Source organism: Python bivittatus, unplaced genomic scaffold, assembly GCF_059951505.1.
Source record: "Python bivittatus isolate LINGU-HERP-01145 unplaced genomic scaffold, Pbiv_v1 ctg000850_np1212, whole genome shotgun sequence".
NCBI classification, from domain to species: domain Eukaryota; kingdom Metazoa; phylum Chordata; class Lepidosauria; order Squamata; family Pythonidae; genus Python; species Python bivittatus.
The window spans coordinates 42,305,710-42,321,398 of record NW_028277112.1 but is presented as its reverse complement, the minus strand read 5'-3'; the positions used below and the strand labels follow the sequence as shown (position 1 = coordinate 42,321,398).

The 15,689-nt window shown below is 38.0% G+C and overlaps 1 protein-coding gene across 6 annotated transcripts in view; it reads right to left on the bottom strand.

The window, feature by feature from the left end:
• Window positions 1-3,020: 3,020 nt before the first annotated feature.
• Window positions 3,021-15,689, bottom strand: part of SMARCA2 (SWI/SNF related BAF chromatin remodeling complex subunit ATPase 2) — a 120,576-nt gene continuing 107,907 nt past the window's right edge. For 5 of the 6 annotated variants that reach the window (XM_088130389.1, XM_088130390.1, XM_088130392.1 and 2 more), the window contains exons 30-35: window positions 13,164-13,269; window positions 11,893-11,994; window positions 5,553-5,682; window positions 5,077-5,219; window positions 4,071-4,149; window positions 3,021-3,775 (exon numbers count right to left, since the gene is read on the bottom strand). In XM_088130389.1, the coding sequence (XP_087986515.1) occupies window positions 4,087-4,149; window positions 5,077-5,219; window positions 5,553-5,682; window positions 11,893-11,994; window positions 13,164-13,269 (544 nt within the window). In that variant the 3' untranslated portion in view covers window positions 3,021-3,775; window positions 4,071-4,086. The remainder of the gene's footprint in view (window positions 3,776-4,070; window positions 4,150-5,076; window positions 5,220-5,552; window positions 5,683-11,892; window positions 11,995-13,163; window positions 13,270-15,689) is intronic. The other variant, XM_088130393.1, reaches the window with a different exon arrangement.

Below are 15,689 nucleotides of genomic sequence, written 5' to 3'. Positions count from 1 at the left end.
TGCATGCACGCCTCCCATGAACTCCAAAACACCTTGTTGCCTTCAAATCCAAAGTACTGCAGAGTTTACTATTAGAAAATCACATGAATCTCTCATACATTTCAAGTCCTTACGGTGAATTAAGGATTTTCTTTGTATAAAATCTGTGGCAATTGTATTTTTTTAAAATCAATTAAAAATAATGTTCTCTAGAACTTCTTTTCAAATTAAACCACAAGGTAATAGTAGAGTATATCATCCAGGCAATGCTGTAAATGTTCTGTAGAGAAGTCAGTCTGAGCAAAAGTTGGTTAAGAGGAATTGTGGTATAAGCAATGCTGTTTAAGTATGTATCAAAGACTTGTTTCCTAGGATTTGATGACTGTTGTTTGATTTCTTCCTCAGAGTTCCTTCTGTGGGTGTATGAGGCTCAGGATTTAGAATTACAGATTGCACAAGTTGATTTGTGCTGTAATAAAGCCAGTTGGCAGGACAGAGTCACCACATTCAAAGCCAAGAATGTGCTAAAACTTTAAAATCTCCTAATATAAGAAAAGAGATGCAGCAATCATGGTATCTGCAGTTCCTTCATTCCCTGGTTCTGCTTTCTCCCCTGTTCTTCTGTTTGCTGTTAATTATTCCTGGAGCCTTGATCAATCCTATGGACCAGTGCACCAATCCAATATGAGAATGGAAATAGATCTGGGATAGAACAAAGGGTGCTCATGTGTGTAACTTCTATCTAACATTCTGATTGCACAGTGCATTAACTTTATACATACAGCCTAACACAATCTGGTGGCATGTATAGGATTCACAGGCAGTCTTCCACCTAAGCACAGACCAAACCCAGGCTACTTTAATTTTGTTATTGTATTGTATAGTTTTAGGGACAGAAACCTTGGCCTTTTTGCCATTTCCGTAATTCCCCCCTACTGTGATGCTGAAATTGGTGGCAGTGTTTCCCATTTGTTAGATAGGCTGTCTGTCTGTCCGTCCATCCATCCACACACACACACCAAAGAATCTCCCTGTACTCCACTCAAACCTGAGGCAAAACACAAAATCCTGTCATATATAAGATTCCATCCCCACTGGAACTGTTCCCCAAATTAAGTGTGGCCACTGGCCAACCCTGGTCTAAAAGATAAATATTACTAACTCTGGTAAGAGCTTGATAGGTGGTCAACTTACTAGGAATGTAAAACTGGGACTGTTACACTGTTAGATTGCAGTGTGTGTGTTTAATGAGATCATATTCCCAATTCCCTACAGTTGTGAAGAATGACTTACACATCTTATGCTTCCTATTTATTTGAGCTGCAGTTCATTGTGATTCCTAGATACACTGTCATCTGAAGACAAAATTGATGTCTATATCAATGCAGACTAGAGACTAGGCTTGTCAAGAGGAGAGATCTGGATTCAAATTCTACTTTAGTCAAATCCAGTTATTATTTTATTCCTTATATTTGTGCACAAAGGGCTAGATTCAAAGCTCCTGTTCAAAGAGCACATAACAGCTCTGGCCAAGACCTTTGCACAGATCCTTCTGGTGCACTGGTCGCACCTGTTCCTTGATTGGGAGGCCCTCCATTCATTCACGCCCTAGTCACCTTACAAGTGGACTACTATAATGCATCCTACATGGGGCTGCCCTTGAAGACCATTTGGAAACCACAGTAATGCAGTAGCATGAAGAGTTATGGACATAGACACCTGGTATATCTGTGTGTTACCACTGCTCCACAAGCTGCAGTGTGTTGCAGCTTGCAAGTTGCCAATAGATTTCTGGTGCAATTCAAGGTGCTAGTTGTTATTATTATACTTTTATCCTGTATGTATGTGTGTGTGTGTGTGTATATATATATATGTGTGTATACACACACACACATTTAGATAAAATAATACATACATATACACACACACATTTCAGCAGATGAATATTTAATAAGACTCAGAGGGACTTCCATTTAAAAGAGGGCCTGCTTTAAACAATTTTTTAAAATCAAAATTGTAGAAACTAATATGAATAGAGATAAAACTCCTTTGTAATCCTCATTCAAATTCTTTGGCATAGGTTAGGTTGCGGGATAAGCATGATGGGTTTTTGGCATTTTAGGCAGCGTTAGAAAACAACATAGATACCTTAAATCTTACAAACTGTGACACCCTCCACAATCAAGCCAGTTTTTCCCATGGGGGGGGAGCTCTCACAAGGCTTAAGACATATATTTTACTTCTTTACCTCTCCCATACAAAAAAGCAGGCCAACGTATTTCAGTTTTAATGTCATCTTGACCTCACCAGCTGAGTTCCATCACCCTCCCAGCACAGCACAGTGTCCCATAAGCAAAAGGAAGTTCTCCAACTCTGATATAGATAGTTCTGCTTAAACATGGTGTGCTTAACTAGTCCAGAAATAACATAATGGTGTCACTCACATTTTCTTTTGTTGATGGAACTCAACATTGCCTAGTTGGAGGAATGATGAATTCTCACTGAGCTGTTCGTTGCTCTTGACACTGGATTTTTTTTTTTTAAAGGCTCACCTATCACTATTAGAAACAATATGTCCCGAACGATCATCCCTTTGATGTGTTTGTTGCTGTTAAAATATATTTTTCTTTTAATTCATTTACCACTGACAAGGTATTTGTGAAAAACCCTCAGAATATCCCAAAACTAATTTGTAATGTTGAAGAGTATGTAAAGTGCTGTAAGTGTAATCTATAGGGAACTACCCTCTGGAACAGAACAGCAGCAATAATGAAATGTCTATGAGGCTAACCCAAACTCAGTGTATCGGTGGTAATCTCTCAGTACTTGCAGAAGGAGGTGGAGATCAAGCCCGGGGCTCCTGTATCTTGCCTTCCACCCCTGCCCTGGCAAAGAAAAGTAATGACACTTGCTTCAAAATTACTGGAATTTTATTTGCCTCAGGCTTATGACTTGCAACCAAAGACATTGTGCAAAGAAAGCAAAGATTAAGTACACTTTGAGGAAAAGTGGCAAACCATAAATGATAACACAAAAGAATCTGATGAAAAAAGCCATTCATTGTACTATATAATTGCAATATTTAACAGCATTTTAAATCCAACTTTTTATAATCAAGGGGAAAAAAGAGGGGAGGGGAGAAAAAGTAAAGTTTACAGTGGACATAAATTCCATGTATACAGTTCAAAAAGCATTTCTTTTTCAAGAGATCATGGAGCATAAACTGAAGCAACAAATGGTATAGAGCAGGGTAGAGGCTAGCTACTGTACATTTAGAAGCTATTAAACAAAACTGTATATATGTAGCACAATGTAAAACAGATACAGAACTAATAAAACTTGGAAAATTGCCTGATGAAAAATAAAATCACCAGTTGCTTTTAATGGCTCCTGGTTAGCAATGCTACAAAAGACTTCTTTTAAATGTTCCTGATGCCAGTTGAGAGCATCTAATCAAATATTGAACCCAGGAATTGTCAAATCATTAGTTAGCTAAATCCAACCCATAGAAATATACTATCCACCCATGTTTTTTCCATCAAAAGGTTTTTTTTGTTTTGTTTTTCCTTTGAGGCCTTTTTGGTCACAGTATGTTACATTTTTTTTTACACCATGAAATATGTTTGTCTGGTACTACCCTAAAGTTAATTTATAGATGATATGAATACAGAAGCACCCCAATGCCTATCTGACCAAGTGAATTCACTGGGTGTAAATTGAGAGAAGAAATTTTGTCTTTAAGAATATTTAACTTTATGGATCACTCGTCATCACTTCCACTTGCTTCTGACTGGTCCTAAATGTAAGAGTACGGGGGGAAAAGTTAGAATATTCTCAAAATAAAAATGAATAAAGAATGGCAATAAAGAAACAAGGTGCAATCTAGAAATAACTGGACATGCAGGTTCTACTGAACTAAATGTGTTTAACTCCTGATTACTTCACAAGGATTTAGTTATGTCCTTAGAACTGTCTCAAGCCAGAGAGCTACAGGAGCAGCTGAAGGTTATGTACATGCCACTATGCCTTTGGTTAAACCAAACACAAACTTATGCTCAGGCTTTCACACGGGGATGTGAAGAAGATTATACCTGGCAGTGTCATGAATTACAAAGTTACTGGATTTCTTCTCTCAAGATAGTTCACTTTTGGGTAATTGATGTAGCTGATCTGCAAGAAGGAATCTTGTTTCTGTTAGTGATTTTGGAAGGGAGGATTCAGAACCACTACAACTGCCTGATTCAGAGCAGGTGCTGTTATTCCATCTCCATCCTTCAAACAGCCTGTCTCATAATGCAGGAGTGGGCTGAACATAAAATGGGACCTCTCGGTAGATCACCAGGTATTTATGGCTCCCTTCATTAACAACAACAAGAAGTCAGCTTCCCTTCCCCTTATAAAACTGAATGCTAACACAGAATCAATTTTGGAGGAAAAGCTAGGAGTAGATTCTTCTGTGACTGGATGTGTGCTCAGTTCTAGAACTGAACATAAATTCCTGGCTTGAGCGTGTATTTAGGGGTTAACCTCATTTCTTAATTCTAAAACATTATATATACAAGTTGGTGCACCTTGGAATTAATTAATTAGATTTAGAAGCTGTATGACTCCAGAACAATTCTGAGTGACTTACACTAGTAAACTGTAATCTAGAAAAGTGTAGTAAAAATATAACCTCCCCACCCACCTCTACTTCTTGCACCAGTGAATTCTTAATACTTAGTTTTGAACTGACTCAGATTAGAGATCTACTTTATGCACATCCAAGGCTTGGTTATACTCCATAGGATTTTTAAAAAAATACTTTAAGATATAATCCCCTGGGTGATTTGTTATCAGCTTGAGAAATACTATCTATTTTGATGTTCAGGACAAGCTGCACATCACTTTTGATCTCAGATATTTTGTCCAAATATTCCATAAATGCATGGAAAGCAGGCTGTAAACTTCACAACTGATTTCTTTTAAAATTTCTGGGTCTTCCCCAAACCCCAGAAAATTATCATGCAAAGTCTGGTAAATGTAAGAAAGATTGCAGTGAATGGTACAGCAGAAAAAAAATATGGAAAAATCAATGATCCAATAGGCAATACTTACATTTTCATCTTGATCCTCATCAGTATCATCATCACTCACAACTGGTTTGGCTTTGACCCGAGCCTGGCGTTTCTTGCCTTTCCCTTTATCCCGGTTTTTGTCATCCTTTTTGTTTAGCTTAATTTTCACTTTCACAGATTTTGCTGGGAAAGCAGAAAAATTGATGAAAATCTAATGCCAAAATTAAGGTTGATATCCCACAAAGCAAACGTATACATCCCACTCTATAAGGGATTTCCTCTACATTCCTTTTTCTGACCCATATGTTTACAAAAACCACATCTAAGCCATAAAACTATACTACTTAGTTTGAAATAATCTGAATGGTAACAATTCCCTTTTTACTGTTATTTTATTGGCCCAAATGGAACTTTCTCTATATACTTCTTGAATGGCAAAGACTGTCAGTTTGCCAAAAAGTGATCAAGTTCCCAAAAGACGTATTGCTTGTCCTTGCTTCTGAATGAGAGACTTACATTCTGATTCTGACTCATCGTCTTCATCTTCTTCTTCCTCATTGCTCTCTTCCTCGCTTTCATCTTCTTTGGCAAGCTTCTGCCGTGCGCTTTTGAAGACTGACTGGAGAACAATGGAATCCTCATAGATCTGGAGCATGAAAGCAAATCTGTGTCAGAAATGCAAGCCGTGCTTCATCAAAAATTCACAGCATGGAAGGTTATTTTCTATTCAAACCCACAGAGAGCATGGCTTTTTCTCCCTCTTTACAAGACACAAGTCTTGTTACATGAATTTTACAGGGAACAGCAATGTTAATTTTTTATGCACTAAATGAAGTGAGCTTCCATATTATATTACTTTTCACATTTCCAAACCTATTTTTATGCCTAAATTATTTAACCTTGCAGTACTAATGCTATTAAAGCCTTCAATGGAAAGCTCTAATTAAGATTTAGATTATAGTCTAACTGTATATTCAAAATGAAATAAATGCACTCCTTGGGTGCTAATTATGGTAGAAAAATAAAATGGCTCACATTTGCTAGTAAAAGAATCTTTATGATATAAACTGTAAGTATCTAAAGTGTTCAGCCATAGTTACTATAAGAGATTACAAAGTAGTATCCTAATCCCAATTCTGCTCACCTGCAAATTCTTTCTGCTTATCCATCAAGAGCCTGAACCACTGTTAGGATTTATATCTCTCTAATGATTTCAACATGGTTAATGTTAATTAGTACTTTTCTTGACAACTTTGTTTAAGTATGATATATGTTCTGCCATTTAGTATTAATGTATTAATTAGTATTAATAAAAATAACCTTAATGAAAATCAAGACCATGACACAAGGGGAAAAATTATTTATGCACAAGACTTTTGGAGTTAGAAGGAACAAGCACTCAATCTTACAGTCAGTTCCTGATCTCTCAAAATTTTCCAAGGAATTTTTTATTTTATTTTACTTTATCAGCTCATATCACTATATGACTTGAGCAACTTTGGAAAAAAAACCCTGAGTTTTGATATAAGTAGGTGCATTAGATTACTTTTCCATACAATTGTATTTACAAAAGGTCTGAAACTGAAGGATCTTCCTTCTCAAATGAACTCATACTATTGCAACAGATGATTAATAAGACTACAATAACTCAAATCCATTTCACAGATATGAAGACATTTAACTTGCATTTCAGATTATAACAAATAATAGTTGAAAACTAGCATTTTGTAGGATGTGTTATTGCTCCTAAAACTAGTTTAGGCTTCTTAATACTTTTAGGCTTCCTAGTGCCACAAACATTCATGCTGTAAAGTGCTAAGACTATAGACTATTCATGTAGGAGTGCTATAGTGTCACCGCTGTCAACAGCACTGGGCAATAGTCTTTTTGGAAATTGTAAGATTTATAAGATTTCTCTTTGGAATTCAGCATTATTCCCAAAGAAAAGCAATGACGGGTTCAGAACTAACTATTTCTGAATCTCCCTTTTGCAGTGCATGGTGGGTAGTTGCATATAAAACAGCGTTCCAGGGATTCCCAATCTGGTCACTCCTGAGGTAATTTACTGTTTTCTGAAAACAAATCTTCCAGAACTGTTCATTGTGTTCCAGGTGTTTGAAGAGCTCTTGTAACTCTCCAATCCAGCGTTGTCCCCGCTGCTGGCTGGGGAATTCTGGGAGTTGAAGTCCACTCATCTTAAAGTGGCCAAGTTTGGACAACACTGCTCCAATCACTCAAGAAGTTGAGTTGCAGCCTTAGGCCAAAAAAGATTACCAAACTGACCACTGCAGTTTAAAGAATTAGGGGAACAAATAATTTCCTTCCACACTGATTTTCAGCTAAATGGAAGCAAGAAATAGATGCTTGAATTTTGGGAAACTGTGGGCTTTCATCTACAGTACTGTGCAAAAATTTTAGGCAGGTGTGAAAAAATGCTTTAAGGTAAGAATGCTTTCAAAAATATATATTGTAACTGTTTATGTTTATCAATTTACAAAATGCAAAGTGAGCAAACAGAAGAGAAACCCAAATCAAATCAATATTTGGTGTGATGCTTCAAAACAGCATCAATTCTTCTAGATACACTTGCACACAGTTTTTGAGGGAACTCGGCAGGTAGGTTGTTCCACTTCTTGGAGAACTAACCACAGATCTCCTGTGGATGTAGGCTGCCTCAAATCCTTCTGTCTCTTCATGTAATCCCAGACAGACTCAATGCTGTTGAGATCAGGGCTCTGTGGGGGCCGAACCATCACTTCCAGGACTCCTTGTTCTTCTTTACACTGAAGATAGTTCTTAATGACATTGGCTGTATGTCTGGGGTCGTTGTCCTGCTGCAGAATAAATTTGGGGCCAATCACATGCCTCCCTGATGGTATGGCATGATGGATAAGTATCTGCCTGTATTTCTCAACATTGAGGACACCATTGATCCTGACCAAATCTCCATTTGCAGAAATGCAGCCCCAGACTTGCAAGGAACCTCCACCATGCTTCACTGTTGCCTGCAGACACTCATTATTGTACCGCTCTCCAGCCCTTTGGCAAACAAACTGACTTCTGCTACAGCCAAATATTTCAAATTTTGACTCACCAGTCCAGAGCACCTGCTGCCATTTTTCTGCACCCCAGTTCCTATGTTTTTGTGCATAGTTGAGTCACTTAGCCTTGTTTCCACGTGGGAGGTATGGCTTTTTGGCCGCAATTCTTCCATGAAGACCACTTCTGGACAGACTTCTCTGGACAGTAGATGGGTCTACCTGGGTCCCACTGGTTTCTGCCAGTTCTGTGCTTATGACACTGCTGGACATCTTCCGACATCAAAGGGAAGTAAGCATGATGTATCTTCTATCTGCTTCCTTGGCCAAGTTTCCTTGGCCAACCATTGTGTCTATGGTCCTCAATGTTGCCCATTTCTTTGTGCTTCTTGAACAGCACATCTTGAACCCCAGTCTGCTTTGAAATTTTTGCCTGGGAGACCTTGTCAATGCAGTCTAACTACCTTGTGTCTTGTTGCTGTGCTCAGTCTTGCCATGGTGTATGACCTGTGACATAAAACTGTCTTCCACAACCTCACCTTAGTAGCAGAGTTTGGCTGTTCCTCATCCAGTTTTAAGCCTCCTACACAGCTGTTTCTGTTTCAGTTAATGACTGTGTTTCAGCCTACATATGAAATTGATGATCATTAGCACCTGCTTTGTATAATTTGTTAATCACACTCCTGACTCTAATCCTGCAAGATCCCTAACTTTGTGCAAGTGTACAAAGTGTGCAAGTGTAAGAATTGATGCTGGTTGAAGCCAAAGGGTAGCCACACCAAATATTGATTTGATTTAGATTTCTCTTCTGTTTGCTCACTTTGCATTTTGTAAATTGATAAACATAAACAATTACAATATATATTTTTGAAAGCATTCTTACCTTAAAGCATTTTTTCACACCTGCCTAAAACTTTTGCACAGTGCTGGACATTCTTCTCTAAAGCTGCCAGAGTTCAACTGCAAAATGAAAGCAGCATGCATGTGTGCAGTTCTCAGCCTTTCCAATTTTAGATTCTGCCTTAACCTACTTTATCCTTTAGGCTGTGTCCTCTTTCCCCCAAAGCCTATTTCCTGGCATCATAAGTGCCCAACAGGAACCATACTGATGATCTGCAATGCAACTTTTGACAGTGGTGTTGTGATGCAAATGATATGCAGCAAATAATTTGCTTAAGTTTTGTAACAGCTTCATGATAAGTCTGCTGTCACTTCCCCTCCTGCAGATGTCCACGCTTGACATGGTAATATGTTTTTTGTTATTACAGGAAATGGTAAGTTTCCCTAAATAGATAATCCAATCTTGTGAAGAAGCTCAATGTAAAAGTAATTTCCCAGCATTACGTTTTCCACTGGAACTAATAGCAGAGTAGAAGGTCAATGATTTGGGTATTAGTTTTTGTTTCTGTTTCTTTCTATCCATCATTCCATTTTTAACACCATCCAGCTTTGCTCTATGGCTGGCTGTTCTGAATAGGGCTGCTAAAGCATTTCCTAGAGGATCCTCTAGCAGTTGTACTTTGATAGCGGACTGCAGACAACATGCTGCCTTGTTGCTAAAATAATGTTTTAATCTGGTGCTGTTATTTATTCTTATTAATGTGTATTTTATTTCCTATACTGCATATATTAAAATTGTGTGACAGAGTGAAATTTCTCTCTTGTGTCACCTGAAAGGTGTCTGTATGGCTCCACCACTAATGCAATCCCTGAAGGATTCCCCAGTCATCAATGTGGCCTTTTTGTCTGAAAAAGATTATCTCTCTTCTCAATAGATGAAATCTGAGTAGGCAATCTTATAGAGGGAAAGAACTTTTCAAACAGAGAGAGGCACCATCTGCAAAAATGGGCTGAAATCATAGTGATGCTATTTCATCAGCAGTAGTTAAGTATAAGCTATCCATTCGTAATCAATTCTAATACATAATATTATCTAATTAATAACATATAAATGTATTATAGGTATTCCTTGCTTAACAACCATTCTTTTAGTGACTGTTCGAAGTTACGATGGTGCTAAAAAAGTGACTTATAACTGTGCCCGAAGTTATGACTATCACAGTGCCTCTGTGGTCCTGTGATCATGATCTGGGCACTTGGCAACCAGCTTGCACTTACGACAGTTACAAAGTCCTGTGATTGCCATGTGTGACCTTCCCAGCTGGCTTCCAGCAAGCAAAATCAAGAGAGAACCGCATGATTCACTTAATCACCTTGGTTATTTGCTTAATGGTTGTTAAATCGGGTCCAGTCACATGATGATTTGCTTAATGACTGCATTGCTTAGCAACCTAAATTCTGGTCCCAATTGTGGTCATTAAGCAAGGACTACCTGTCGTAGCCTTTCAAGAAAACATCCAGTTCTCCAGAAGAGAATATTAAAAGCACCTCTAGAATACCTTAGAACTACCTAGCTCAAAAATGTGCAAAAGTTAATTCCTCCAATTAAGGTATTTTCCAGCATACAGAAGCTACAGAGGAACTGAAAATTCTGAAGATTTAAAAGTACAGGTAGTCCTTCAGTTACAACGGTAATTGGGACTGGAATTTGTCACTAAACGATGCGGTCGTAAAGTGTGACATCATGTGACTATCACTTGGTGACAGCAATCCCAAAAGTCCCTGTTGCCGTCATTAACAGAATCCTACCAGTTGTTAGGGGAGGACCCATCCCAATCCAAGCTACTCGATCCAAGCTGACCTTTGCTGTCATCAAGGAGTGCCGCTGCTGATGAGGTGCACCTGGCCTGGCCCTATGCAAGGCAGCTGATGGCCGCGCCAGGCCTTCTTCCCAAGGCTGCTCATGCCATTCTCCAAATAGCACATGCCATTCTTGCTATGCTTCAGAAGACTTCTGAGGCCTTCTAAAACCTTGTGAGAAGGCCACACCCACTGTTCTCCAAATCACACATGCTGTTCTTGCAATGCTTCAGAAAGGCTTTGGAAAGCTTCTGAGGCCTTCCGAAGCATTACGAGAGTGGCATGTGCAATTTGGAGAAAGGTGGCTATAGCCTTCTCACAAGGTTTCAGAAGGTCTCAGAAGCCTTCCAAAGCATCGCAAGAATGGCATGTGCTATTTGGAGAATAGTGCAAGTGGCCTTGGGAAGAAGGCCTGGCATGGCCAGCAGCTGCCTTGCATAGGGCCAGGCTGGTCGTGCCTTGTCAGTAGAGGGAGGAAGGCCGCAAAGGTCAGCTGGGTGTTGCAGCTGGAGTGCGGGGTGGTGGGGGCTTTGCACTGGGGTGGCTGGCCATAGGGGGGGCAGTGGTGGCTGGCTGAGACTGCTGAAGGCCCCAGGCCTCTACTTCAGCCCCAGCAATCGCCACTGCTGAAGAGTGGCACTGTGCAGGGCACTCAAAAGGGCAGAGATGGGGAGGAGATAGGTGGATGTAGTTGATAAATGCAGGTGGGCACTTTTGATCACGTGACCATGAGGCACTACAATGGCCATAACTTTGGGACTGGGCACAAGTACCATGCATTCAAGCACAGCTGTAACTTTGAACCGTTGCTGAACAAATGGTCGTTAAGTGAGGACTACCTGTAAGCTGAAGCAGAAAAAATAGATTTAAAAGTTGTTTTATATAAAATTATTATGCACAATAAAGACCTAAAACAACATTTTCAGTGCCAGCATTTCCTACTCACATGCCCACTGAACAGCAGAACATGACAACCCAGTGCCCTCCAAATGTACTCATTTCAATTCCCATTAAGCGTTGGACTTGAAATTCTAAATTGAAGGGCCCAAGTTGTACACAGTATTTAATGCAAACGCATACATCAATAGCCTTGGAATCAGAAATAGTTTGAATAAGACCTGTGATCCTTCTAAGTTGAAAGTCTGAGCATTGTGACACAACAACATGACGTCCTTCTCCAAGTCACTGAGACTCCGATATTTATGATTACGAATTCTTTCCTAAAAAGAGTATATTTTTAAAAGAAAGGAGAAAGATTGAAAGGGAGAATTCACATATAAAATTAATTAGTTTACGATATAACTCAGAATACAACAGATACAGTTATGTTATAAATAACATGAGCACTATTACCCTTTCATTGTCAATTAATTAGCAGAAACATAGCAACAACATTCAGAAAAAGCCAAAAGATGAAAAACTCTCCACATACTGGATGAAGAATAAAGAACAATATTGAATGACTGGATCAGAGGAATGAAATGTGAGATCGATTTCTCTATTCCAAGTATACTAGAAGAATGAAAAATGATACTTCAAGAAGCTATGTGTCTAATTCAGGAATAATTTACACATGCCAGAAAAATAAAAATACTAGAGGGTTTAGTGGTGCACACTCCATTGATGTATCTAAAGCTGCTATAAACTACAGGGATTTTAATAATCTTATAAAGAGCAATAGTTACTGTTGTTATTCTTTACACATGTACCACTATGAGAGAATGTGTAACAGTTCAAATTCATTGAAGCTAAATGTAGCTATGATGAATTTCCATTGGTTAAATACAATTTTTATTCCATCAATAAGATCAGTATATGAGCTTTGTTGATTATGTTCCATCTCACACACTTCAGCAGTGCAAGTACTACTTTCCTTTCTATTCTAGAAGGTTTCTTCAATTACAGAATAAATTTCAGGGGGCTCTCAGTGATTGTGGGAATGTGAGAAACCCATAAAGACAACACCACTCTTCTGCCAGTGTAATTCTCCTGATGGAGTAGAAGCCTCAGAAAGAGTGATGGACCACCTGCTTCCCTGGAAGACATGCATTGGACACCATGTTTAAGGTAGATGAAGTTGGCTCTGCTTTTATGCGCCATCATGTATCTTAATAAAGGTTTTCAATTAAAAAAATGGATTTTTATTAATAACCTGGGAAGTTTTAAAAATCAAACTTCCAGAGTTTGTGCAGATGCTCTGAACAACTTGTTAAACTAGGTTATATTCTCAAGAATTTGTTTTAAATAACCTAGTCACAATTTAATATTACATATGGAGATTCACAGCAAGCAATATTTTTATCTTCAATGTGTGCAAAAATGTAACATTTAAATAATAATTTTAACTGATGCTGGAAACACATTCAAATGCAATCCAAACTATACTCACCTTAATTTTTTTGAAGTCTACTGGTTTTCTAATTAACTCATAATATTCTGGGTATTCTTTTCGGGAAGGCAGCTGAATGAAGACTTCACTTAACTGTCGTCCTGAACTGTAGAAAGGAAGGAAGCAAAGCATTATTACAGATGAGAAGCGATGCACTGATTCCATTCTCCCTGGGTATTTTTAGACCTTGTCCTGATAGGGATGAGAGCCAAGGCAAATACTGGGAATTTAAACTAGCAATTACTAGGGCCCCATTCAAAACTAATTTTCCCTGGGAAATTGCCAGGCTTGGCATTTAATATGCAAAATATCTCTTTTGAAAACTACTAAAACATTTCCAGTGCTATTACCATTAAGAAAAGATCCTGCTGTTTGGTATTTCAAAAGCATGGTTGCTTTTCTGCCATAATATTCACAACAGACATCATGGATTTGTACCTCAGTGGAAACAAATAATTATTTTTAATATCTGAAGCCACATTCAAACTGTCCAGAAGCTGCATGTTTTTATGAACTTCAGTCCAAGTGTAACACAACTGTACATTTTTACTATTTTGGCAACAGCACACAACTGCAGACTACAGTGCCAATCTGGGATATTTTATCTGCAATTCCATTGCTTATTTACATAACATACTTTGCCAGAAACACAGATCCGTGCATGAGACAATCATAGTCTGACTACTCCTAATGAGGTCAATTTGGGACAGTCCTCATTCAGTCAAGTTCTGAGCTTCAATAAGAATATTGTGGATGAACTACTACAATAGCCAGGAGTCTGATGTAGAGGAGACAGAATCATCTGAGTGTTTGTACAGAGAGCATCAGAAAGGTGCTTTCTACTGTGGTGCTACTTTGCGAGCGCTTTATGTTTACTAAAAAAGGAATCCTAGTAACCAGTTTGCTTTAAAAGACAAGGGGGAAAAAAAAGATGGTTCTTGTGTTTTATGTTCAAGAAATATATTATCAATGCAATTTTTTTCACAAGGAGGAACCTGGGCTTGCTGTAGGCTGGCTTTGTTTAATGTTTTCAAAAGCCCTGAATGAAGGTACTTTGCCAAAGATATCCAAATTGCACAGTAGAGTCTTACTCATGCTATCAGAATATTGAATAATACCCCTAAGGGGAAAACAAACAAACAAACATCCGCTGATTTCTGTGCTTCACAAAAAGATTTTGTTTCTTTGTGTGTAAGTGAATATAAAGGTAGGTTAAAAATAATTCTTTAAGGCATCCTTCTAAGAAGAAAAAATTAATGGTTGCAATCAAGGATATGCTGAATTATGATTAATATATAGGCTATTCCTGTTTTAAATACCATTTTTAGACACACATATGCATACATGAAAGAGGGAGAGAGATCTACCAAACATAAAAATCATGTTCACTATTTCTCTTTTGGTTGCCTAGCAACTACCAGATTATATGCTGAAGAGCAATAGGACCTGCATAAATTAATGGAATGTACAGAAATATGAGTGGCATTTCAGTGTTATAATTGCAGTAGGTCCCACTATTTTCCCACACAGATAAGCAAACAAATACAGACTGTAACATATATATTTATGTGTATTTATATACTATACAAATGTCTTGCTGTTCTGAAGGCAACTCTTATTTCAAAAGCACCCTATGGGATAAACAGGAATACATTTGAAGTAAATTGTATGTGGCTATCACAACTTGAGTTTTTTGGGCACTGTGCACCCAAAGGTCCTATCAGTTTTCTTTTACTGAAAGATCTGGTAGCATTCTATTATTAATAATTCAATATCAATTCAAAATTTAAAAGAAAACATATACAAATAAACATGAAGCTTTTATGTTTTTTGTAGGGATTAGTCCCACAGCACTGTCTAGACAAAGACTGATTTTCAGGTTATACTACACTGGTATTGAATATATCATTAACTTTCTATGTTTGCACAATACTGAACTGGCAATAAACAGGTGTAGAAGCAAAGTCTTGAAGCAAAGTGTGAATCTAAAGATGAACATTCATTTTTCCCTAAGTTCAACAAAGGAAAGGCTTTAACAAATAGCAGTTCTGCCTGAGACTTGGGGATTCCCCAAAGTGCAAATTGCATCTTTCTCCATTTTCTTAATGTACGCTGAGATGTGGAATAACTGTCCACAAAGACATCCTCAGTCTGGAATTAAGTGAATTCCTAAGCAAAAGCATCAAAATCTATCAACATATGTCAAAAATTATGGAGAGTAACTGTCAGCATGGGATACCTAGAGAACAGCTACACAGAGAGTAATCCTTAAATATAAACACACACACACACTTAGAGGAACTGCCTGATTCTGCAATTTCTAGAAAAAGTAGAGAGAAAAACATTGAAAGACTTTTTACTGTTATGAACAAACCCACATGGATCTAAGCTATTAAGACCAAGTATTATTTTACCAAGTAACAACCTACTATATGATCTGTCTTAATTAATGTAATTATGGTATTTCAAAGTTATTTTCCTCATGTGAATGGTCTAGCATTCTATACTCATAAATGAACAACCGTA